This window comes from Cherax quadricarinatus, chromosome 32 (assembly GCF_038502225.1).
Source record: "Cherax quadricarinatus isolate ZL_2023a chromosome 32, ASM3850222v1, whole genome shotgun sequence".
Classification (NCBI taxonomy): Eukaryota; Metazoa; Arthropoda; class Malacostraca; order Decapoda; family Parastacidae; genus Cherax; species Cherax quadricarinatus.
In genome coordinates, this window is record NC_091323.1 from 4,731,107 (window position 1) to 4,757,782 (window position 26,676).

Below are 26,676 nucleotides of genomic sequence, written 5' to 3' on the forward strand. Positions count from 1 at the left end.
TAACGTAACCAAGTGACGCTTGAAGGGATGATGTGGGCGAAGTGTTCGGACTCTAGGTGTTCCATGTATAAGTTGGCTAGGACGGCACTTATTGGGGACCCCATTCCCATGCCGTAGGTTTGTTTGTAGAGCTTGTTATTGAAGGAAAAACAGTTTATCGGAAACCCACCAATAAAAATGATCTCACACACTTCTATTCCAGTCAAGATACCAAGACCAAAAGAGGCATCATCATCGGGTTTTTCCTAAGAGCATACCGAATTTGTAGTCCTGAGTTTCTTGACGAGGAATGTACTTACATTCACCAAACATTCACTGAGTTACAATTTCCTTCTTTTTTCATCAAAGACTGCAAGAAAAGAGCTCTTCAGATCATCAATTCTCCACGCATCAACACCGCTCCCAACAAAGTTATAATTCTTCCCAACAGCCAGGTTGCACTAAACGTCTCAAAAGTACTTTCACAAGCTAACACCAGAGTCGCCATCGCTTCTACCACTTCAATAAAGGATCTAACCAGGACAAAACCCAAGCACCACGAACCAGTCAATGCAGGAGTTTACACTATACCCTGTGGAGGCTGTGACAAGATCTACGTAGGTGAAACAGCAAGAAACCTCGACACCCGCCTCAATGAACACATATACGCATGTAGGAACGACAACTTAAACAACGCCTGTGTACAACACCGAAATTCCACCAATCATCTTATGAAATTCAGAGACGCCCAATTAGTGATAAAAGAAACCAATTTCCGCACACGCAAGTGCCTTGAATCAGCACTGATCGCTGTTTCGAATACAATTAAACAAAACAACGGCAGCTTCACCATCTCCGAAGTCTTAGCAAGAATCCTCCTGAAAACAGTAAACCCTGCCATCACATAGTCTCTCCTGTTATACTACACAAAGCACAGAGAGTGAACACTGAAACAAGCTGCCTCATTCCAGTTTATATTTGTCCAACCTATTTTTATGTTACCCAAGTAATAGCTTTTATATCCTTTTACTCATGTACGAATTAATTGCTCTACCATATTGTATTACTTTTGTCACTACTACTACTACTACTACTACCACTAGTGAACATCGAAATGGTACCTCACTAGTATTCACCTCACTCTGAGCCTTTATATACCCTCTGTGTCCATGTATTGTTTGTAATGGCTTGATAAAGCTCCTGGAGAGCGAAACGTTGCCACAATAAATGTCACATTAGTTGCACTTGTGTCCTTTTACTTTACATATTGTCGGTAATTCTACCAACTTTATTACAACTTTAGCCAAATTGACTGGAACAATATGACAGGAAATCTTGAGTCTAGTGACTTTCTTGATACGGTTCAGGATTGCTTTTAATAACAGGTTGTGACAGAACCAACTAGAGGAAACAATCTGCTTGACTTGGTTATTGCCAACAAAGATTCACTAATTAATAATCTTGAGGTTAATGTTGAGCTTGGGAAAAGTGATCACAAATCACTTAGTTTCAACATATCATGGAATTACCCGGATAACTGCAATCAAATATCTGTCCCAGATTTTCGCTTGACCGACTTCGTGGGACTAAAAAATTACCTGGGTGGGCTAAATTGGGATGTCCTGACTATGGGTCAGGTAGGTGATCTTGGTTGCCAATATGACTTTTTCAGAGCATGTTCTAGCTGCCCAGATAACTTTTGTTCCGAGTATGGAAATTAGATCTAAAAAATAATCCCAAATGGATGAACAGTAGATTAAAACATCTCATTGGTCAAAAGAGAGGCATATATAGGCGTATCAAAAGAGGGGATGGGCATTTAAGAAATCAGTATATTCAATTAAAGAGAGAAATAAAGAAAGGAATAAGAAAAGCAAAAAGGGATTATGAGGCTAAGGTCGCAAGGGATTCAAAGACTAACCCAAAAGGGTTCTTTCAGGTATACAGAAGTAAGATTAAGAACAAGATTGGCCCACTTAAGAGTAACTCTGGTCAGATCACTGACAGTGATAAGGATATGTGTGAAATTCTCAATACGTACTTCCTCTCAGTTTTCACCCAGGAAAATACTAGCGATATTCCTGAAATAATAGATTATGTAGAACAGGACGATAATAAACTATGCACGATTGCGGTAACTAGTGACATGGTCCTCAGACAAATAGAGAAACTAAAACCTAACAAATCCCCAGGCCCTGATGAACTGTTTGCAAGGGTGTTAAAGGAATGTAAAGAGGAACTTATACCTTTGGCTAATCTTTTTAACATATCACTACAAACTGGCATAGTGCCTGATAAATGGAAAACGGCAAATGTAATACCTATTTAAAAGGAAGGTGACAGGTCCTTGGCTTCGAACTATAGACCAATAAGCCTTACCTCCATAGTGGGAAAATTTATGGAATCAATAATTGCCGAAGCAATTCGTAGCCATCTTGACAGGCACAGATTGATTAATGAATCTCAACACCGTTTTACAAAGGGGCGTTCCTGTCTTACGAATTTACTTTTTTCCCTAAGGTGTTTGAGGAGGTAGATCATGGTAATGAATATGATATTGTGCATATGGACTTCAGTAAGGCTTTCGATAGAGTTCCACACCAGAGGCTATTGAGGAAACTTAAGACACACGGAATAGGAGAATTTTTTTCCTGGGTAGAGGCATGGCTGACAAAGTGGCAGCAGAGAGTTTGCATAAACGGGGAGAAATCAGAATGGGGGCACGTCACAAGTGGTGTTCCTCAGGGGTCAGTGTTGGGCCTGTTGTTGTTCACAATTTACATAAACGACATAGATGAGGGAAGAAATAGCGACATAAACAAATTTGCTGATGACACCAAAATAGACCGTCCAGTTCATTCTAATGAGGACACTAGAGCACTCCAGGATGATTTGAATAGACTGATGCAATGGTCGGAGAAGTGGCAGATGCAGTTTAATATAGACAAATGCAAAGTTCTAAATATTGGACAGATAAATAACCATGCCACATATAAACTAAATAATGTAGATCTTAATACTACTGATTGCGAAAAGGATTTAGGAGTTCTGGTTAGTAGTAATCTAAAACCAAGACAACAGTGCATTAGTGTTCGCAATAAAGCTAACGGAATTCTTGGCTTCATATCCAGAAGTATAAACAATAGAAGTCCTCAGGTTGTTCTTCAACTTTATATATCCTTGGTTAGGCCTCATTTAGACTATGCTGCTCAGTTCTGTTCACCGTATTACAGAATGGATATAAATGCTCTGGAAAACGTACAGAGGAAGATGATCCCAATTATTATTATTATTATAATCAAAAAGAAGCGCTAAGCCACAAGGACTATACAGCGCTGCAGGGCAGGAAGGAAGCGAGGGCATCAGGTGGCAAAAGGGAGATGGATGAGCAACAGGTTACGGATAACAGCGGGGCAGTGGATGGTGAAAGGGTAAAGGGCAGCAAGAGACTGAACCAGAAAGGGCTGAGGGGAGTGTGAAAAGTATCATCAGAGTTTGTGGAGTAAATCAGTCGTTGTCAAGAAGTCAATGAGAGAGTCAGGATTAAAGGAGGGTCCATCAGCAAGAAGGGAAGGTAAAGAGAGAGTAGGAGAACGAAGACGACGTTGGAGGTAAATTCTGCGTGCTCGTTGATAGAGAGGGCAGTCTAACAGAATGTGGCTAATCGATACTGGAACTTGACACTGCTCACAGAGAGGAACAGGGTGCCTCTCCATGAGATACCCATGAGTAAGACGAGTGTGGCCAATGCGAAGGCGGGAGAGAGTGGTCTCCCAACCTCGGCACTGATGACAAGAAGACGGCCAGTAACCTATGCTCGGTTTAATAGAATGAAGTTTGTTACCGAGCAGAGTTGACCAACGTTGTTGCCAACGGGTGCGAAGGTGGGTAGCTATTGCAGCAAAATAGTCTAGAAATGGAACACCTCGATAGGAAATTGGTAGGTCATATACTGCTGACCGCGCAGCAGTGTCTGCCTGTTCATTGCCCTGTACGTCGACATGACCAGGGACCCAACAAAAAACAATATCTTTATGTTTGGTAGAGATACGGCGTAGCCAAAGTTGGATACGGAGAACTAGGGGATGAGATGTATCAAATTTTCGTATAGCCTGTAGAGCACTAAGGGAGTCTGAGACTACTACAAATGATGACACAGGCATAGATGCGATACGAATAAGTGCTGCAAGAATGGCATACAGTTCAGCAGTAAAAATGCTAGCTGAAGATAGTAAATGCCCTCGTACGACGCTGTCCGGAAACACTGCTGCGAATCCGACGCCGTCTGAAGACTTAGAGCCATCTGTGTACACAGCGGTGGCATGAGAATGAGAGTGGAAGTGATCAAGAAAAAGAGAGCGGGAAGCCACCGTAGGCAGTTGAGCTTTCGAGCAAGGGAGTGAGAAAGAACAGACCCGAACAGCTGGAACTTCCCAGGGGGGTAGGGAAAAGTGAGATGCTACATGAACATATAAAGGTGGTAACTGAAGGGAAGACAAGAGTGAAAGTAGGCGAAGAGAAAAGGGACGGAGCAAACAGGGGCGGCGAACGAATAAAGAATGTCTACTAATATCGGTGACCATTCTATAAATGGAAGGATTGTGTAGATCGTGAGAGCGTACATAGTAACGAAGGCAATGGGCATCACGGCGATCAGACAAGGATGGAACATTTGCTTCTGTATAGAGGCTCTCAACAGGGGAAGATCGAAAAGCACCAAGGCACAAACGTAAGCCTTGGTGATGGATAGAGTTAAGGCTAGAGAGAGTAGCAGGAGAGGCCGCGGAATAAATCTGGTCACCATAATCGAGTTTCGATAAAACGAGGGCTGAATGTAGGCGAAGCAGAGTTCGACGATCAGCTCCCCAGGAAAGATGAGCAAGGGTTTTAAGAAGGTTTAGCCGGCTGTGACAAGTTGCCTTCAGAGAGGTAATGTGAGGTTTCCAGGTTAACCGACGGTCAAAGAGAAGGCCTAGAAACCTGACTGTATCACGTTCGGGGATACGGGAGCCATAGAGATACAAAGGATGATCGGAGATAACAGAGCGTCTAGTGAAAGTAATTTGGTGAGTTTTGGTACTTGAAAATTTAAACCCATGTGTGGTGGCCCAAGTGGAAACACGGTCGACCGCATGCTGGAGAGAAACTGCAATAAGGTGACAGTCAGCGCCTGCACAAGCAATAGCGAAGTCATCAACATAGAGTGATGACCAAATATTGGGTGGAAGAACAGAGGCCAAATCATTTATAGCAAGGAGAAAAAGTGTTGTGCTTAGAACACATCCCTGAGGGACACCTTCAGCTTGGACGAAGTCCGGGGAAAGAACATTATTGACTCGAACACGGAAATGTCTGTCAGTTAAAAAGTTCTTAAGGAAGGATGGTAGATTGCCTCGGAGGCCTAAGGAATGGGCCTGGGCCAAAATATTATACCTCCAAGTTGTGTCATATGCCTTCTCAAGGTCAAAAAATATGGCAATAACTGAGTGATTATTCGCAAAGGCATTACGAACATACGTATCCAAGCGTAGTAAGGGGTCTATGGTAGAACGACCCTTACGAAAGCCATATTGACTAGCGGAGAGACTGTTGTGAGTCTCTAAATACCACATTAAACGTCGATTTACGAGGCGTTCCATCACTTTGCAAACTGCACTTGTAAGAGCGATGGGGCGATAGTGGGAGGCATCATGTCCTGTAGTACCCGGTTTGCGGAAAGGGAGAACAATGGCAGATTTCCACAGCTGGGGAAGAACTCCTTGTGCCCAAATAAGATTGAAGAGGTGTAAGAGGACTACAAGGGCTGACCGATGTAAATGTTGTAACATACGAATATGAATGTCATCAGGCCCAGCTGCCGATGATCGGCAAGCTGAGAGCGTTGCCTCCAGTTCTTGAAGTGTAAAAGGCACATTATACTGTTCTTCTCCGAGAGAAGAAAAGTCCAAGGGTACTAACTCTCTGGCAGACTTTGAGGAAAGAAACGAGGGGCATAGATGGAGCCCTCGGGAAATACGGACCAGATGTGTGCCAAGTTCAATGGCAACGTCGAGAGGGTTTGCTATATCAACACCAGTGACCCGTAGAACAGGAGCCGGGTCAGGAGAGTATTTACCACTCAATTTCCTCACTTTTTTCCAGACTGCACTCATAGAAGAAGCAGAGGTGATGGTGGAAACATAGTCTCGCCAACAAGTGCGTTTAGCTTCACGGATGACACGGCGAGCGATCGCACGCTTCTGCTTAAAATCAACAAGTCTCTCAGCGGTTCTATTGTACCGGTACCTGCCCCATGCAGCACGTTTCAAACGTACTGCACGAGCACAAGCAGGAGACCACCAAGGCACGCACTTCTGAGAATGCCTGCCTGAGGTGTGGGGTATAGAATGAGAAGCTGCGGTATAAACTGATGTCGAGAAGATGTGTAGGAGCTCATCAATGGAGGATGAAGAAGGAACCTCACTAAAAGCAGTGAGGTGTGAGTAAAGATCCCAATTTGCCCGATCAAATTGCCAGCGAGGGCTACGGGAAGGTGGTGAATAGGAAGGAGAAGTAAGAATGATCGGAAAATGATCGCTGTCATGTAAGTCTGGTAGAACAGACCAGGTGAAGTCTAGTGCTGTGGAGGAAGAGCAGACTGATAGATCGATGCAAGAGAGAGTATGAGTACGAGGATCAAAATGGGTGGGAGTACCCGTATTTAAAACATGGAGGGGGTGAGAGGCAAGAAAAGCCTCCAACTGAATGCCACGTGAGTCACAATGAGACCCCCCCCAGAGGAAATGGTGGGCATTAAAATCACCAAGTAACAGAAGTGGTGGTGGTAAGGATGAAACAAGAAAGGCAAAGTCTGGGATAGAAAATGCTCGAGAAGGAGAGAGATATAAAGAACATATTGTAAACCACTTATTCAAGTGGATACGGGCTGCAGTGTAATGCAGCGAGGTATGGACAAATAGTTGACAGTACGGAATATCATTGCGTAGAAGAAGGGCACTTTCATTAAAGGTCCCATCTGAGAAAGGATCCGAAGAATACAATAAATTATAGCCTGAGATAGGTTGGAAAACAGCCGAGTGTAATTTTGGTTCTTGTAAGCAAGCACCAACAGGGGAAAACCTGGAAAGCAACATCTGAAGCTCACCCCGATTACCCCTGAGGCCGCGGATATTCCACTGTAAATAGGCCATGATTGGCGATGAAGAAAATATCAGGAATCTGTAGGTAAAGGCACCTACGGACTAGAGGGGTTAGAAAAGTCAACGTGTGGTGGCATTGGAAGATGTTCAAGTAGCGAAGGAACGGAGCGTTGCGAAGAATGGGGTTGTGAAGATGGAGGAGAGGGAAGAGAAGGAACAGGAAGTGAATCAGTGTCCATTGAAGGTTTAGTCTCTGCAATATATTCTGAAATGGCTTCAAGTGTTTCTGAATTCAAAGATGTATGGGAAACCATATTGGAGATAGGAGGAGGAGGGTGAGTAAAGATTGGGACAGTAATGGACTGTACCAAAGTAGAGGGGGAGGGAAAAGTGTAAGGGACTGGAGATGAAGTGTGGGGGGGGACAGAAGAGGTAGAAACCTGGGAGGTGACAGAAGAGGGAGAAACTTGGGAGGGGACGGGGGTGGAAGGCATAGTACGAGGAGGAGGGTGAATCTCCACACTTGTAATAGAGCCAGAGAGAGGGGAAGAACTAGGTACAGAGACTGGAAAGGTAACGTGTGGAGGTGGAAGAAGGGAAGGAAGGGGCAAAGAAGATTTGAGCAATGTGGATTTTTTGGACTTCTGAGTAGAGGGGCGATTGGTATTAGGTGTCGTACGAGGTCTTGTCGATACTGGGGCTTGTGAGGAAGGACGCGAAGATGTGAGAACAGACTGAGTTGTAGTCGGGACGTCAGAGCCAAGGACAGCAAAAGGATTAGATGCCGTAATGGCTATGGGAGGGGTAACAACAGAGGAGGCTGCAGAAGATGGGACCCCAGAAGTGGGGGGATGTTTGGAAACACGAGAATAAGAAACACGGGGTAGTCTCCCTTGGAGGCGGAGATGAGTAACTGCCATAGCATAAGGGAGACCTTCTGCCTCTTTGAGGCAACGGATTTCACGTTCATTTAAGTAGACCTGGCAACGGCGGGAGTACGAAGGGTGAGCTTCATTACAATTAAGGCAAGATGGAGGTTGACTGCAAGATGTATTAGAATGGTTGTCGGCACCACAGACTGGGCATTCGGCCATAGATCTGCAATATTTCGCTGGGTGACCAAAACGCCAGCAATTTCTACATTGTTGCGGTGTAGGTATCACCTTTCGAACTTGTAACCGATGTCCCGCGACATATACAGAGGACGGGAGTTCTCGGCTGTCAAAAGTTAAACGAGCCACATTGCAAGGGTAACGTCTCCGCCCCCGGGCAGGAAGGACATAAGTGTCTACTTTGAGGATTGGGAGATCCTGGAGTTCCAGCTGTTCAAAAATGTCATTGCCACATGACTGGAAATTCTGTTGGACTATGGTATGGGGCAGAATGACAGTACCACTACAAGAATTGAGAGAAAGATGTTTTTCAATAGTGATAGGAGTAGTATCGATATTCGAAAGGAGAGAAAGATCATGAGCTTGGGTAGCATTCTGGACAGTGACGATGCGCGTACCGCTCTTGAGAGCGTGAAATGAAATATCTCTGCCAACATGACGCAGGAGCGCTTTGGCAATACTATGGTCAGAAAGGTAGGCAGAAGAAGAAGTTGGTCTTAAAGTAAAGAATTTAGTCCATTGTGTGGTCCGAAACTGAGCGTGGAGAGGGAGTGCTTGACGTGTCGGTCGTTTCCGAGTAGAATGGGAAGGTAACGACGGAGCATCATCAGGAGATTGACGTTGGCGTTTAGGAGTAGGACCGGAGTTGGTCCGGCATGAAATGGGTGGGCGATTCGAAAATTGCCGTACCGTAGAGGGAGAAGCCGGAAGCATAGTCAAAGGAGAGCGGAGTTCAGACAAATCGAAGGAGTCAGTCGAAGCCCCGGTACCTGAAGCGGGTGAGGAAACAGCACCAGCAAGAGGTACAGGGGCATCAGGAGTGTCCGAAGAGTGGTCTAAACACAAGGCAGGGTCAGAATGGGGTGCGGTATCAAGAAGGGGCCCGGGGGTAGTGGTTTCATGGACTAGGGCTGCCATGGTTAGGTTACTCCTTTGCTTTTTGTTTTTAAGAAAAAAAAAGAAAGAAGAAAAGAAAATAAAAACAAAAAAAAGAATAAAAAAAGGGGGGAGCGGGGAGGAATAGTTCCCAGGAGGAATGAAAGGGCCGGAAATCTCCCTCCGCGCCCAAGAGGACTCGACACCGCTAGTAGCGCAGATGCAGCATGGAACCCGTGCCATACCCTACCCTTCATGCCAGTAAACCAGCAATCCGGGATAGCAACCTCACATCTGCCGAGCTACCTCGGTGGACAAAAGAGAGGGCGGCCGGATATCCGCCACAAAGCATACCTCCTTCAGCCACCACCCCCGGAATCCGAAAGGTGGCTTCCAGAGATACACCCGTCGCCCAAAAGACACCCAAAGCTACTCCGGGATACCGGAGAGGGATCGGGACATCCCTAGGCAATCCAGATTCCACGGCAAACTACGCCACCGCCAAGAAACCTCAACGGAATGGGATCGACCCCGGTGTCCTTTCCCCTACCTAGGAACTAGCACGCCTGTGGGAGAAATCACGAAGGCTAAAAAGAGGAAGGGCAAAAGGGAGGGGTGAGGAGGAGGAGGAGGAATGGAAAAAGGGGAGGATGGGGAGGATGGGATAGGGGAGGGGAGAATGGGGGGTAATTAGGTTCGGTCTGAGGAAGAAGACCGACAGGGCTAATTCCTCAGACCAAGAGCCTCTTCACCACGCCAAGGAGCCCCCCTTGAAGAGGAAGATGATCCCAAGTATCAGAAATCTTCCCTATGAGGATAGACTGAGGGCCCTGAATCTGCATTCTCTCGAAAGGCGTAGAATTAGGGGGGATATGATCGAGGTGTATAAATGGAAAACAGGAATAAATAAAGGGGATGTAAATAGAGTGCTGAAAATTTCCAGCCAATACAGGACTCGCAGCAATGGTTTCAAGTTGGAAAAATTCAGATTCAGGAAGGATATAGGAAAGCACTGGTTTGGTAATCGAGTTGTGGATGAGTGGAACAAATTCCTGAGTGCAGTTATTCAGGCTAAAACGTTGGGTAGTTTTAAAAATAGGTTAGATAGGTTGGTGTGGGTGGGTGTGAGTTGGACCTGACTAGCTTGTGCTGCTGGGTCTGGTGCCGTGCTCCTTCCTTGAGTGGAGGTGACCAGACTGGGTGGGCCATTGGGCTAATCCGGGTGGGGGTCATTGGGCTAATCCGGGTGGGGGTCATTGGGCTAATCTTGGGGGATGGGACATGGACCTGCTCTACATGGGCCAATAGGCCTGTTGCAGTGTTCCTTCTTTCTTATGTTCTTATGTTCTTGAAAAAAACATTTCCCATCATCATTCCACTAATCGCTCTTCTTCCCTCCCACACCCACTTTCCTGTAACCACAAACTTCTGCTGAACACTCTAATACATTTTTAAACTTACCCCATACATCTTAAGCCTCATTGCCTGTACTCTCACTAACCAATCTATCCCCCAATAATTGTTTATATCTTACCTTAACTGCCTCCTTCTTGAGTTTATAAACCTTCACCTCTCTCTTACTTGCTGTTTCACTTCTTGTATCTTATCTTCCTTTTACTCTCAGTGTAGCTACAACTAAAAAGTGATCTGATATATCTGTGGCCCCTCTGTTAACATGTACATCCTGAAGTCTACCCAACAGTCTTATCTACCAATATGTAGTCCAACAAACTACTGTCATTATGCCCTATATCTTATCTTGTATACTTATTTATCCCTTATTTTTTAAGTATGTATTACCTATAACCAAACCATTTTTTATACAAAGTTCAATCAAAGGCCCCTGTTATCATTTACACCTGGCACCCCAAACTTACCTACCACACCCTCTTTAAACATTCCTCTCACTTTAGCATTTAGGTCCCCTACTACAATTACTCTCTCACTTGGTTCAAAAGTTCCTCCACACTCGCTTAACATCTCCCAAAATATCTCTCTCTCCCCTCTAAACTCATCTCTTCTCCAGTTGCATACACGCTTATTATGACCAACTTCTCACATAAGACCCATATTTTAATCCACATAATCCTTGAATTTATACATTTATATTCCCTCTTCTCCCTTCATAACTGATCCATTACATTATTGCTACACCTTCCTTAGCTCTCTCTCAGATCCTCCTGACTTAATCCCATTTATTTCTCCCCACTGAAACTCACTCACCCCTTTCAGCTTTGTTTCACTTTGAGGCAGAACATTTAACTTCTTTTCTTTCTTAACATTAGCAATCATCTCTTCCTTATCTCTACGACATCCACAAGCATTCAGATATCCCAGTTCCATAAAGTTTTTCTTCTCTCATCTGAGATCGTTTAGTCCCATGATGATTTGAATCTGGAACATGTTCGTACAATATAATGATGAAATTGCTGGCCCACCGTTGGCTCCAACTTCATCCTGCTCCATATTTGCACGTTTCATAACACTAATATGGCTTTCAAATGAACTGATGTAGGTAACGGCTCTTAGCTTATAAATAAAATTAGGAACCTTAACCTAACCTTGTAAAATCCTGTTAAAAAAAACACGAGATAGAGAGAGAGAGAGAGAGAGAGAGAGAGAGAGAGAGAGAGAGAGAGAGAGAGAGAGAGAGAGAGAGAGAGAGAGAGAGAGCATCACACAATCATCTAAACGAAGAGAGAAAGGGAAATACATATTAACTAATAACTCTCACAAACACAGACACAAAGAAACAAAAAAAAAATAACGATGATTTTTTCAATAGAGAAAACAGGAAGTAAAATAAAGAAAACAAATACAACACTATCAGGCAACCAAAAAAACAAGACACACTTTCAATTCGAACAATCGAAAAAAAAAAACATTGAAAGTGGTACCATCAAAGGCACCAGGGAGAGGACGAAGCTCTCTATAAATCTATTCTATAATCGGATTTTGTTAGTCGAGACTTGTCCCTAGGTCTTCATGGTACCCTTAGTCCCTTTAGGTCACCCTGGATCTGCATTCTGTCTCTCACTGGACCCACCACGATCTAATGGACCCTATAGGATCCGATGGATCCTCTAGGATTCACTAGACCCTCCAGAATCCACTGGGCCCTCCATTATCCACTGGACTCTCCAGCATCCACTGGGCCCTTCTGGATTCACTCGACCCTCCTTGATTCGCTGGACACTCCAGGATCAATTGGACTCTCTAGGATTCACTGGTTCTCCAGGATCCATTAGACTCTCCAGGATCCACTGGACCCCCTCCGGGGTCCACTGGACCCTACAGTATTCACTAGACCCTCTAGGATCCACTGGACCTTCCGCGATCCACTGGACTCCCCAGGATTCACTGGACCCTTCAGAATCCACTGTATTCTCCAGGATCCACTGGACCCTCCAGGATCCACTGGACCCTCCTGGATCCACTGAACCCATCAGGTTTCACAGAACCATCAGGGATCCACTAAACTCTTCAAGATCTAGTGGATCCTGGAGGGTCCAGTAGACCCTTCAGGATCCACTGGGCCCTCTAGGATCCATTAGAAGCTCCAGAATCTACTAGATTCTCCAGGTTCCACTGGACCCTCTAGAATCCACTGAATACTCCAGCATCGACTGGACCCTCTAGGATCCACTGGACCCTCTTGGATTCACTGCACCCTCCTGGATTCACTGGTCCCTCCAGGATTCAATGGATCCTCCAGGATCCACTGGACCCTCTAAGATTCACTACATCCCCTAGGATCCACTGGATCCTCCAGGATTCACTGATTCCACTAAAATCACCAAGTACCCCTAGAACTCTTCAGAAACTATTGGTCACACCAAGACCTTTTAATACAGCCCTTAGGACCTTCTTGGACCCATACCCCTAGAATCTCTTAGGACCGTTCAAGATCTTCATATTTTCATAGGCCTTCTTATTTCCTCCCTAGATCCCTTCAGGACGCCAGGTCCCACTAGGGGTTCGTATTAATCCCTAGGAACTCCGTGGACCCTCTAGGATGCCCAGGACTTCTTGGATCGTATGGAATGATTCAAAAACTTCAGGACTCTAGCGTTCCAGATGCAGAGGACATATTTCAGGATCTTCGAATTTCAACTCTCATTACTTTTAGCATCTAAGATCTTCCAGATTCCTGACTTCAGAACGAAGGAAATGCAGAATCAGGAAGTACGAACTTCAGAGCCGTACACTTCATGACACCGAATGCCTAACGACCTTCAATGCCTAAGACCTTCACGATCCAAGAATTTCAGGATCGACGACGTTCAGGAAGCTTTACATGTAGGGAAAAATATTCTCAGACCACCAGAGCCAAAGACTCTCATTTGTACTTTGTGAAATTCAGGGCTGGCACGCCTTAGAAAATTATTTTGTTCTATAACAACGAAATTATAAATCCGGAAATTTCAGAACCCACGATCTTCAGGATATTAAAATTATTAACATAATAATAATAATAATAATAATAATAATAATAATAAACACACACACACACACACACACACACACACACACACACACACACACACACACAGATATATTAGATAGATTAGATAGATTAGGTGAGGTGACTACACACACAACTCACACGTCATATCTATGGTGACAGCAGCTGTGACAGGAACAGCAAACTCAGCGTTCTTGGCCTGACATATGAATGACTGGTGGAGGTGGTGTCGCTGTAGTGATGGCACTGTAAGTGTGTTGACCACCTCACTGGCACTCTCAACAATCTCTCCTCTCACCTCCTTGTGTCCTGCCCACCACGTCAGCGTTGGTGCCGGACGACCTGTACATTAAAAAGAATTAATTAGACGTACATTATCAATTTCACTAGGTTAGAGTGAGGACAGGATAAATTTGGTTAGGTTATGTTGTGTTATCTTGTGAATGTTGTTAAGACATATGTGCTGCAGTTATGTATCTTTATTCCGAAACTTTTCGCTTACACGGTGGAGTTCTTCAGTCGAGGCAGCAGAAGCAGTAGAGCAGTAAAGATGTAATTAGTCCATCACCCTCGAAGAAGCAGTTTTGAGGTGGTCAGTCCCTTAGCCTGGAGGACAGTTCTGCTCAATAGTCTGGAGGGTAATGAACTGATTACATCGTCTTCACATCTCTACAGCTTCTGCTGCCTCGTTGTGTACGAATGGTATATAATACCGACAAGATGAGAGTAAGACACATGTGCAACATCTGGGTATCTTTATTGTAAAGATACAATAAAGATACCCAGATGTTGCACATGTGTCTTACTCTCATTCTGCTGCCTCCTTTGTATTCGACTAAGGAAGCCTATTGTTAAGCGAAATGTTTCGGAACAAAGAAAACTGTTCCGCATGTGTCTTACTTATCAACTTGCCTGCATTGTATACCATTATCATTATTTTCCACTGTTTTGAACATGTTGGGGATACTACTTGACTGACTCTGACAGGCACCTAAAGATGGCAGCCTTCCCACACCTCTGAGCCTCTTCGTGAACACTTCGCCCAGAGCGGGTGTATAAAGACTATCTATGCATTACTCTGTAACGCCTGGCTCCGGTATCCATTACGAGAACAAACTTCCAATACACTTCTTGTCGTGTGTGAGTGGGACACCTGACAAGAGAGATGCACAGCACGTTGATCTGACACACTGACATGCTCTCGAAGCCATTTAAGCCACGTGAGTTGTCACTACTATAATTAAGCCCCTGTCTCTCTTAACCTTACACAAAGTAACGGACTACACTCTGATTAATTAGGTACAATGAAAAGAATGACAGAACTTCACCTGAGGTACATAATGATTGCTCCTTCTGGACGAGTGTTTGATGGGAACTTAAACCTTGCTAAATAACAAGAGCTGTTGTTACACTGAAGCACTGTTGATTCGTTACAGTCAACTCCCAACACACTTACGATATGTCTGCACGCTGTTGTTATCAACGTTATCGACGTATCACTATAGCAAACCATCTCATGCGTTGTTTGACTTCCCATGCGAGACTAACCCAACCTCCGGGCTGAGAAGGATGACAAAGTTGATCCCATGTCTCAGAAATATTTCCTATGAGGATAGATTGAGAGCCCTGACTCTGCAATGTCTAGAAAGGCAAAGAATTAGGTGAGATATGATTGAGGTGTATAAATGGAAAAGGGCAATAAATAAATAAGAGGTAAATTACGTACTAAAAATATCTGGCCAAGACAGAACTCGTACCAGAGGGTTCAGGTTGGGCAAGTTTAGATTTAGAAAGGATATAGGACACCATTGGATTGGTAATAGAGTTGTGGTTATGTGGAACAAACTCCTGAGTAGCGTCATTGAAGCTAAAACCTTGTGCAGCTTCAAAAATAGGTTAGATAAATTGTAATAATATTTGAGAATTAGACAAGTACAAGAGTGGGTATGGGTAGGTGTAAGTTGAACCTGTTTAGCTTCGGTCAGTAAGCCTCCTGCAGTGCTCCTTCCTTCATAAGTGGGTGTAACTTGGAACTGCCTAGCATAGGCCAGCAGACCTGCTGTTATGTTCTATGCAGATCTAGACGAGGGAAGGCCAGGGCGATTACTAGCCAACACTAACCGAACGAGAATAACTCTGCTTACGTGAATGCGAGGCTATTGAATGTCTTGGCACTCATTCCATTAATACAAGTAATGCAATGGTCATAATTAAGCTAGTAGGTGGCACATGGTAGTCAGCATTCTTCACGAGTCTTGCCTCTCCCCAACGTCGTCTAGGAGAGCAGTTATCACCACCGTTCGAGTGGTCTCGTAACTCTACCAAAGACGGTTGCAGCTCAATCCTTCTCTCCCCATCCAAGAAGGGGAGAGAAAGCTCTCGGTTCTCCTTCGGACATTCTAATACATGGTGAATGAACATTTCTTTCATTATTTAATGGCATCTTAAGCTGGATTAGGTTAGTTTAGGTTGTTGTAAGTTGGGATATGTTACGTTAATTTAGCTTAGGTTACGTAGTCTGTTTATTTTAAGTATGCTAGGTTAGATTAGGTTGCGTTACATTATGCTTGTTATTTGAGATATGTTAGGCAGGATTAGGTTAAGTTAGATTAGATAACATCAAGATACTATAGGTACGACTACGTTAGAGCAGGTTGAGTTAGGTTAATTAGGGTAAGTTAAGTTAATTTAGATTAGATTAGGATGATTAGGGTAGGATAAGGTAGCTTAGGTTAGATGACTTTTAGATTAATGTAGAGTATACTAACTAGTTTAGGTTAGAAATAAATTAAAACTTTTTAAAGCTTTAATTACTCTCTGTACATTACACTCTCTCCCGTGTCTGTGGATGTGAGAATCCTGACATTTCTTTCCTGCTCAACTTGCCACTCCTCACAGACATAGCCTCTACAATTGCTTCGAGATGGTTGTATCACTGTTTTAGCATCTCCTGAACTCTCTGGAAGAAACAATGACTTACGGAGAGGGACATATGCACTTTCGGAGCAATATTAATATCTCAATCTGTGTCTTGTTCATCTGTAATTTTCTGTATGGGATCTAATTCAATAAACATATTAGCATATTCATTGTCTTCAATCAAAGAAGACTTGTTAAGGAAAATGTGACATTTTATTGTGGCAAGGTTTCGCTTTCCAGGAGCAAGTCTCCAGGAGACTTGCCTTCGGAAAATAATATTTCCTTGAACAACCACTACACAGTGTGTCCTGCGAGGTTCGCATTATACTTAATGCCCATATGTGGGGCTATTATTCACCACTGTTGTAGTGGGGAAAATTGATGTGGAGGTAGTCGTTAACCGCACTGTGATACCTTACACCATTTCTATTGTCATTTGCTAAGGTAAGATGCAGAGAATTTATAACAGAAAGGCACAATACCGTAAGTGGAACAATACACAAATAACCCGTACATAGGAGAATGAAACTTATCGGTCCGACTTGGACTAGTTAATGGTCCAAGTCTGACTGATACATAGTCATATATGCGGGTTATTTGTGTACTGCAGAGAATTTAACCACATTTCCCTAGAATACCAGATATCAAGTTCTACCACTGGTTGACCGAGATACAAGACGAATTAAACCATACCACGGGCGGGATTGTCAATCGTGTCATTACGATTTCGTGAGTCATGAAGACGAATTAACATATACACACCATAACTCTACCGTAAAATTAATAGAGCACATTATACTCAGTAAAATTTTTGACAGAGTCAGCCTGTAGACACACACAGGCTGACTCTAGCTCTAACACAATTTGGGAGCAGAACCCAGATGGTAAGATATTAGCTGCCAGACAATTAATCTTGATCGTGGACGGGGCCCAGAGTTGAGATATGCCTGACTCTGCTTCCAAAGCAGAACCTTTTGTGGGCAAACTATTTTATTGTTTTGTTACAAAAATCTTACTTTTGTTTGACAGTCTATGGACTTGTGAAACAAGAAATCCAAAATGCCTCTATCTGTATTGAAGAATGAGACACTTGTGCAATATTTGAGATATTTATTGTGGAAGCGTTTCACCAGGCGGTGGTTTCTTCAGTCCAATAGAGAGAAGAACGTGGAAGATGAGAAGGAGTTTGAGGTAATCAGTCCCTCAGCCTGCAATCGATGTGTTCAGTCCATCAATCTTGAGAAAAGTGCTTTTCTCTAGAAAATATGCTACAAAAAATAAAAAAAAAAATAAATGAAGTTTAACAGTACCCATGTAAGTCAGTCACCCTCATGACTTACTGAGTAGTCCACTTAAGCTCACAGTTTGTCTACATGGAACAGATGCACCAAAAGGCTAAATAACAAATCCCTTCCCAGCAGTTGAATTCCATAACCACAAAACAGTTAATTCACACATGATCAAGTGCAGACACCACACTCGAATTTCAGAAATCAGGTCTGTAATGACGAAACGTGTCAGCGATAATCTTGGCGTGTTTTATGTATACTTTGGTCTAAGTTCAGCATCTTCATCTACAATATCATTAAAATAAGAGAATTCACAAGATAGAAATATACTGAAGAAAATCAATGTGTATGCATGTGAGGCTATGTTAATGGAGACTGAGCATGAGCTCCTGTCTTCCCCATTTGACAGAAAACTGCCAACTGCTCCTTTCAGCTAGTGTAGAGTGAAGGGAGATGAGATTAGGGTGGAAGTCCACTAGCACTGAACGAAAAATTAAACCATGCATACTGCTTATTACCTAAGTATTTTGTGCATAGCAACCCCCAAATTCGAAATACAATAAATTGAATAGTAGTAAAATGATAAATATGTAGAAAATAATATGGTTATTACAACAGAAGGTCTCGGCATTATCTCACCCAAAGACAATGTCCTTTGTGGTAACAAGTCTCTTTACATTAAATATTAATAATTAAATGCTAAACAAAAAATAATGCAAACACATATTCATTACTATGTGGCACAATTGTCTGGAATTAAATCTGTGAGAAGAAAACAGCAGATTGACTTTTGCCTTAGATCCGCAGTGAAGACACTAATGTGCAGCAGTGTATATAATTGTTCAAAGCACTTCAGAAATTTATATAAATCCATTGCAGCAGGTGTAACAGGTGATGATACCACAGACTCTTACAACAGTTATGAAATCGATATAAAACCCATAGAGATTATTAGAGGCAACAACTTGGAGGAGGTAAGTTTAAAACACAAAGACATGGTAATTCTACTAAGTACCATGGATTCAGGATTCAGAATTCACCAGGCACTCATTCATGTCAACATTACTCTCCTTCTTTACCAGGAGATTATCCACAAGATTATCCGTCGCGTAAAAAAATAAAACATAGCTGCTTCCTGTGTGAGTTTCTCCTCCAGCGCCGCTGTCTCTCTTTGATGACATGGGAAGCGGAAATCAAACAAGACATTAGTGATGAAAGCAACAGGACTTCGACAGCTGCTTTTTGTTTTAAGAAAGCCGCTTCAGGTTACCTATTGCTATGCGCTCAAAGGAGCACCTGAAACAACGTGTTTACAGACCATAGGTAAAAAAAAAATCAAGATTCATACACAGCTGTCATTTCTGACGAGTATGATACAAGTTTAATCAATACAAAAAATGTTGAAATACAGCCACGTATTTAACTTGTGAAATTTTGTTATGCAGTAATGATTTTTTGACGAGAAGTATTGAAAAATTGCAGAATTATCCAGAGGAAATGAAAAAAAAAATATTCACCTGTGTGTGAGACTTATTGTGTTGGTAATATTGTTGATATTAACTATTATGCGCACAGGTAATGATTGGCAAGTTGATCTGCTCGTAATGGGTTTGGAGTGAAAAACGCAGCAGTAGTATTTAACTGGTATTTTCCTTCACCAATTACATATATTATGTACACTTATGCACACTGTGTACAAGAATGGAGTATAAGTGTACCACACGGTGACAGAGACAAAGACTTAAAGATAGAACCGTGCTCATCCAGCGGTTATACGAGTCTGGCAAATGTTGACCACGAGTGACACCACATTGTCTCAGCACTTGGCATGCTCGTCTGTGATTGCTTAATGAACCAAGGTACTGATTTAACGATGGGGCCCCATAAGATCGTTAAACTTTTAGCACCTGGTTCACTGGTTGGGAGGCAGTCTATATGGGAGCGTGTACATACGCCGAATAAAGTGTAACGTACTCTTTGCATGCCACATTAACACTGTTAAACACCTGTCATACAGTGCCAGCCCCTTCGTACAGTGCAAGCCCCTTCATACAGTGCTAGTCCCTTCATACAGTGCCAGTTCCCTTCATACAGTGCCAGTTCCCATCATACATTGCCAGCCCCTTCATACAGTGCCAATTCCCTTCTTACAGTGCCAGCCCCTTTCATACAGTGCCAGCCCATTTGTACAGTGTCAGCCCCTTCATACAGTGCCATCCCCCCTTATAGAGAGCCACCTCTTCATACAGTACCAACTCTTTCATACAATACTAGACATGTCATACAATACCAGCCCTTCATACAAGACCTGCCCCTTCATACAGTGCTAGCCCCTTTGTGGCATGCAAAGAGTACGTAACCTTTATTCGGCGCATGGACACACCCTCATTTACAGGCTATCTCCCCCAACCAGCGAACCAGGTTGCTAAGAGTTGATGATGGGGCCCCATCGTTCAACTAGTGACCAGGTTCTAGCCAATAAGAAGGTGGGATTGACAATCGCAGAGGTTATGTGGATACCGCTCTCCTGTCTGCCCTTGTCATTCCCATTCTAGAGCTGGTTGAAGCACGGTCTGCTATCTTGTGGCTTCTATTTCTGCCTTGCTTACCGTGGAGTGCACTATATTTATCACTGTACATAGTGTACATATTGCTGTTATAAATTGGTGAAGGATAATATAAGTCTAAACTTTTTCTACTGTGTTTATTTGCTCCCATTACACCTGGGATAACAGGCCATTTGAAATCCTAGGTTGTAATACCCTTCAAAAAAATCCAGCCCTTTGAAAAAAAAATCAAACAAATTCTCTGAAGATTTTCTGCAGGATTTAGAGATCTTTCTCGCCTCAATTGAACAATTTGCGAAAAGTTCTGCAATGAACGTTTCCTCACTTGTAGAACTATTTGCAGTAGGTTCTTCACAATACTATCGTGCCTTTGGAAAACTTTGCGGCAGGCACCGCAGTGTACCACTGAACCTTTATGTGATTTTGCGGCCGATTCCACAGTCTACTGCTGCACCTCTGGAACACCGATATTCCCCTCTTCCTATATTCTTAGTAATACTTGCTAACTTTCCACTGACTGCAAATGGAGTTCCACGAAGGTAAGTGTTACCAGTCTCCACTTTCCACTAACATGAGGGTAAGTGTTACCAGTCTGCACTTTCCATTAACATGAAGGTAAGTGTTACCAGTGTACACTTTCCACTAACATGAAGGTAAGTGTTACCAGTCTCCACTTTCCACTAACGTGAAGGTAAGTGTTACCAGTCTACACTTTCCACTAACGTGAAGGTAAGTGTTACCAGTCTACACTTTCCACTAACATGAAGGTAAGTGATACCAGTCTACACTTTCCACTAACATGAAGGTAAGTGTTACCAGTCTACACTTTCCACTAACATGAAGGTAAGTGTTACCAGTCTACACTTTCCACTAACGTGAAGGTAAGTGTTACCAGTCTACACTTTCCAATAACATGAAGGTAAGTGATACCAGTCTACACTTTCCACTAACATGAAGGTAAGTGTTACCAGTCTACACTTTCCACTAACGTGAAGGTAAGTGTTACCAGTCTACACTTTCCACTAACGTGAAGGTAAGTGTTACCAGTCTACACTTTCCACTAACATGAAGGTAAGTGTTACCAGTCTACACTTTCCACTAACATGAAGGTAAGTGATACCAGTCTACACTTTCCTCTAACATGAAGGTATGTGTTACCAGTCTACACTTTCCACTAACGTGAAGGTAAGTGTTACCAGTCTACACTTTCCACTAACATGAAGGTAAGTGATACCAGTCTGCACTTTCCACTAACATGAAGGTAAGTGATACCAGTCTACACTTTCCACTAACATGAAGGTAAGTGTTACCAGTCTACACTTTCCACTAACATGAAGGTAAGTGTTACCAGTCTACACTTTCCACTAACATGAAGGTAAGTGTTACCAGTCTACACTTTCCACTAACGTTCTGCTGTTATAAAGTGGTGGTTTAAGCAGCGTTGGGAAAGTGTCTTTAGATAACACAGACTCTGCAGAGCTCTGCTCCAGGCAGACCTTGCTCGTGAAAGTTGCAACAGTGTTAAGTGGCAAGTGTTGCTGTTATGTATTGTTATTGTTTTGGTGCTGTGTTGGTTATGTTTTGTGCTAGTTTTGTGTTGTGTTGTTTTGGGGATGTTTTGTGTTGGTGTTGTGTTGGTGTTGTGCTGTGTTTTGGTGTTGTCTTGTGTTGTTGTGGTGTTACTGTGTTGTGTTGCTGTTATCTTGTGTTGGTGTTGTCTGGAGCTGGCGTTGTCTTGTGGAGTAGTGTTGTATTGGAATTGTGTTAGTGTTGTTGTTGTTGCCATGTTGTGTTATGTTGTGGGTGTTGCGATGTGTTGTGTTGGTGTTGTGTTTGTGATGTGTTAGTGTTGTGCTTGTGTTGTGTTGTTTTGGTGCTGTGTTGTGTTGGTGTTGTGTTGTGATATGTTGTGCTGTGTTGATGCTGTGTCCTGTTGGTGTTCTGTTGTGTTGATGCTGTGTTCTGTTGGTGTTCTGTTGTGTTGATGCTGTGTTCTGTTGGTGTTCTGTTGTGTTGAGTTGTTGTGTTGTGGCATGTGTTGATGCTGTGTTGTGTTGTGCTGGCGTTGTGTTATGTGTTGTGTTGGTATTGTGTTGAGTTGTGTTGATACGGTGCTGTGTTGTATTGGTATTGTTTTATGTTGCTGTTATGTAGTGTTGTGTTGGTGTTGTTTTATGTTGCGTTGATACTGTGTTGGTGTTATATTGTGTTGTGTTGGTGTTGTGTTGTGGTGGTGATGTGTTGGTGCAGTCTTATGCTGTGTTGATATCGTGCTGGTGTGGTGTTATCTTGGTGTAGTGTTGTGTTGGTTTTGTGCTGGAGAAGTGTAGTGTTATATCGGTGCTATGTTGTGTTGTGCTGGTGTTGTGATATACTGTTTTGTGGTGGTGTTGTATTGGTGTAGTGCTATGTTGTGTTGTGTTGGTGTTGTGTTGGAGAAGTGTGGTGTTATATCTTTCCAATGTTGTGTTGCGGTGGTTTTATGTTGGTGTGTAATTGTGTTGGTGTAGTGTTGTGTTGCATTGGTGTTGTGTTGGTGTATAATTGTGTTGGTGTAGTGTTATTTTGCATTGGTGTTGTGTTGGTGTATAATTGTGTTGGTGTATAATTGTGTTGGTGTAGTGTTGTGTTGCATTGGTGTTGTGTTGGTGTATAATTGTGTTGGTGTAGTGTTGTGTTGCATTGGTGTTGTGTTAGTGTAGTGTTGTGTTGGTGTAGTGTAGGTACAGTGTTGTGTTGCAGTGTTGGTGTAGTGTTGTGTTGCATTGGTGTTGTGTTGGTGTATAATTGTGTTGGTGTAGTGTTATGTTGCATTGGTGTTGTGTTGGTGTATAATTGTGTTGGTGTATAATTGTGTTGGTGTATAATTGTGTTGGTGTAGTGTTGTGTTGCATTGGTGTTGTGTTGGTGTATAATTGTGTTGGTGTAGTGTTGTGTTGCATTGGTGTTGTGTTAGTGTAGTGTTGTGTTGGTGTAGTGTAGGTACAGTGTTGTGTTGCAGTGTTGGTGTAGTGATGTGTTGGTGTAGTGTTAGTGTAGTGTTGGTGTAGTGTTGTGTTGTGTTGTGTTGGTATAGTGTTGTGTTGTAGTGTTGGAGTAGTGTTGGTGAAGTGTTGGTGTAGAGTTGGTGTAGTGTTGGTGAAGTGTTGGTGTAGTGTTGTGTTGGTGTTGTGTTGGTGTAGTGTTGTGTTAGTGTTGTGTTGGTGTAGTGTTGTGTTAGTGTTGTGTTGGTGTAGTGTTGTGTTAGTGTTGTGTTGGTGTAGTGTTGTGTTAGTGTTGTGTTGGTGTAGTGTTGTGTTGTCTAACATTGTGATGGTGTAGTGTTGTGTTGGTGTATTGCTGTGTTATCTAATGTTGTGATGGAGTAGTGTGTGTTACCTAATGTTGTGTTGGTGTTGCGTTGGTGTAGTGTTGTGTTGGTGTAGTGTTGTGGTGTAGTGTTGTGTTGTAGTGTTCTGGTGGTGTAGTGTTGTGGTGGTGTAGTGTTGTGTTGGTGTAGTGTTGTGGTGTAGTGTTGTGATGGTGTAGTGTTGTGTGGTGTAGTGTTGTGTTGGTGTAGTGTTGTGGTGGTGTAGTGTTGTGTTGGTGTAGTGTTGTGGTGTAGTGTGGTGTTGGTGTAGTGTTCTGGTGGTGTAGTGTTGTGGTGTAGTGTTGTGGTGGTGTAGTGTTGTGGTCGTGTAGTCTGGTGGTGTAGTGTTGTTGTGGTGTAGTGTTGTGTTGGTGTAGTGGTGGTGTAGTATTGTGGTCGTGTAGTGTTGTGGTGGTGTAGTGTTGTGGTGGTGTAGTGTTGTGGTGGTGTAGTGTTGTCTTGGTGTAGTGTTGTGGTGGTGTAGTGTTGTTGTGGTGTAGTGTTGTGGTGGTGTAGTGTTGTGGTGGTGTAGTGTTGTGTTGGTGTAGTGTTGTGGTGTAGTGTTGTGTTGGTGTAGTGTTGTGTTGGTGTAGTGTTGTGGTGGTGTAGTGTTGTGGTGGTGTAGTGTTGTGGTGTAGTGTTGTGGTGTAGTGCTGTGTTGGTGTAGTGTTGTGGTGTAGTGTTGTGGTGGTGTAGTGTTGTGGTGGTGTAGTCTGGTGGTGTAGTGTTGTGGTGGTGTAGTGTTGTGTTGGTGTAGTGTTGTGGTGGTGTAGTGTTGTGGTGGTGTAGTGTTGTGGTGGTGTAGTGTTGTGGTGGTGTAGTGTTGTGTTGGTGCAGTGTTGTGGTGGTGTAGTGTTGTGGTGGTGTAGTGTTGTGGAGGTGTAGTGTTGTGGTGGCGTAGTGTTGTGGTGGTGTAGTGTTGTGTTGGTGTAGTGTTGTGTTGGTGTAGTGTTGTGGTGTAGTGTTGTGGTGTAGTGTTGTGGTGGTGTAGTGTTGTGGTGTAGTGTTGTGGTGGTGTAGTGTTGTGTTGGTGTAGTGTTGTGGTGTAGTGTTGTGGTGGTGTAGTGTTGTGGTGTAGTGTTGTGGTGTAGTGTTGTGGTGTAGTGTTGTGGTGGTGTAGTGTTGTGTTGGTGTAGTGTTGTGGTGTAGTGTTGTGGTGGTGTAGTGTTGTGGTGTAGTGTTGTGGTGTAGTGTTGTGGTGTAGTGTTGTGGTGGTGTAGTGTTGTGGTGTAGTGTTGTGTTGGTGTAGTGTTGTGGTGTAGTGTTGTGGTGGTGTAGTGTTGTGGTGTAGTGTTGTGGTGGTGTAGTGTTGTGGTGGTGTAGTGTTGTGGTGGTGTAGTGTTGTGTTGGTGTAGTGTTGTGGTGGTGTAGTGTTGTGTTGGTGTAGTGTTGTGGTGTAGTGTTGTGGTGGTGTAGTGTTGTGGTGTAGTGTTGTGGTGGTGTAGTGTTGTGGTGGTGTAGTGTTGTTGGTGTAGTGTTGTGGTGGTGTAGTGTTGTGTTGGTGTAGTGTTGTGGTGGTGTAGTGTTGTGGTGGTGTAGTGTTATGGTGTAGTGTTGTGGTGGTGTAGTGTTGTGGTGTAGTGTTGTGGTGGTGTAGTGTTGTGGAGGTGTAGTGTTGTGGTGGTGTAGTGTTGTGGTGGTGTAGTGTTGTGGTGGTGTAGTGTTGTGATGGTGTAGTGTTGTGGTGTAGTGTTGTGGTGGTGTAGTGTTGTGATGGTGTAGTGTTGTGGTGTAGTGTTGTGGTGTAGTGTTGTGTTGGTGTAGTGTTGTGGTGGTGTAGTGTTGTGGTGGTGTAGTGTTGTGATGGTGTAGTGTTGTGGTGTAGTGTTGTGGTGGTGTAGTGTTGTGATGGTGTAGTGGTGTAGTGTTGTGGTGTAGTGTTGTGTTGGTGTAGTGTTGTGGTGGTGTAGTGTTGTGTTGGTGTAGTGTTGTGGTGTAGTGTTGTGGTGGTGTAGTGTTGTGGTGTAGTGTTGTGGTGGTGTAGTGTTGTGGTGGTGTAGTGTTGTGGTGGTGTAGTGTTGTGTTGGTGTAGTGTTGTGGTGGTGTAGTGTTGTGGTGGTGTAGTGTTGTGTTGGTGTAGTGTTGTGGTGGTGTAGTGTTGTGGAGGTGTAGTGTTGTGGTCATGTAGTCTGGTGGTGTAGTGTTGTGGTGGTGTAGTGTTGTGGTGTAGTGTTGTGGTGGTGTAGTGTTGTGGTGGTGTTGTGTTGTGGTGGTGTAGTGTTGTGGTGGTGTAGTGTTGTGGTGGTGTAGTGTTGTGGTGGTGTAGTGTTGTGGTGGTGTAGTGTTGTGGTGGTGTAGTGTTGTGTTGGTGTAGTGTTGTGGTGGTGTAGTGTTGTGGTGGTGTAGTGTTGTGGTGGTGTAGTGTTGTGGTGGTGTAGTGTTGTGTTGGTGTAGTGTTGTGTTGGTGTAGTGTTGTGGTGGTGTAGTGTTGTGTTGGTGTAGTGTTGTGGTGGTGTAGTGTTGTGGTGATGAGTGTTGTGTTGGTGTTGTCTTCACCTTCAGAGTTCCATGGTGATTTGTATATGTTCTTGCGGCTGCTTCTGCTGTTGCTGCTGTGCTGCCTTCTGTTGTTGCTGCAGTGTTTGCTGTACTGTTGCTGCTGTGTTGCCTACTGTTGTTGCTGCAGTGTTTACTGTATTGTTGCTGCTGTTGCTGCAGTGTTTCCTGCTGCTGTTGCTGCAGTGCTCCTGCTACTGTGTTTCTTGCTGCTGTTGCTGCTGTGTTTCCTGCTGCTGTTGCTACTGTGTTTCTTGCTGCTGTTGCTGCTGTGTTTCTTGCTGCTGTTGCAGCTGTGTTTCCTGATGCTGTTGTTGCTGTGTTTCTTGTTGCTGTTGCTGCTGTGTTTCTTGCTGCTGTTGCAGCTGTGTTTCCTGCCGCTGTTGCTGCTGTGTTTCTTGCTGCTGTTGCTGCTGTGTTTCCTGCTACTGTTGCTACTGTGTTTCTTGCTGATGTTGCAGCTGTGTTTCCTGCTGCTGTTGCTG

At 43.6% G+C, this 26,676-nt stretch overlaps 1 protein-coding gene across 1 annotated transcript in view; it reads right to left on the minus strand.

Moving 5' to 3' along the window:
• LOC128690170 (nephrin-like) overlaps positions 1-26,676 on the minus strand; it is a 398,545-nt gene that overhangs the window by 185,045 nt on the left and 186,824 nt on the right. Inside the window, exon 3 of the mRNA XM_070090735.1 lies at positions 13,713-13,913. Coding sequence (XP_069946836.1) covers positions 13,713-13,913 — 201 coding nt within the window. The remainder of the gene's footprint in view (positions 1-13,712; positions 13,914-26,676) is intronic.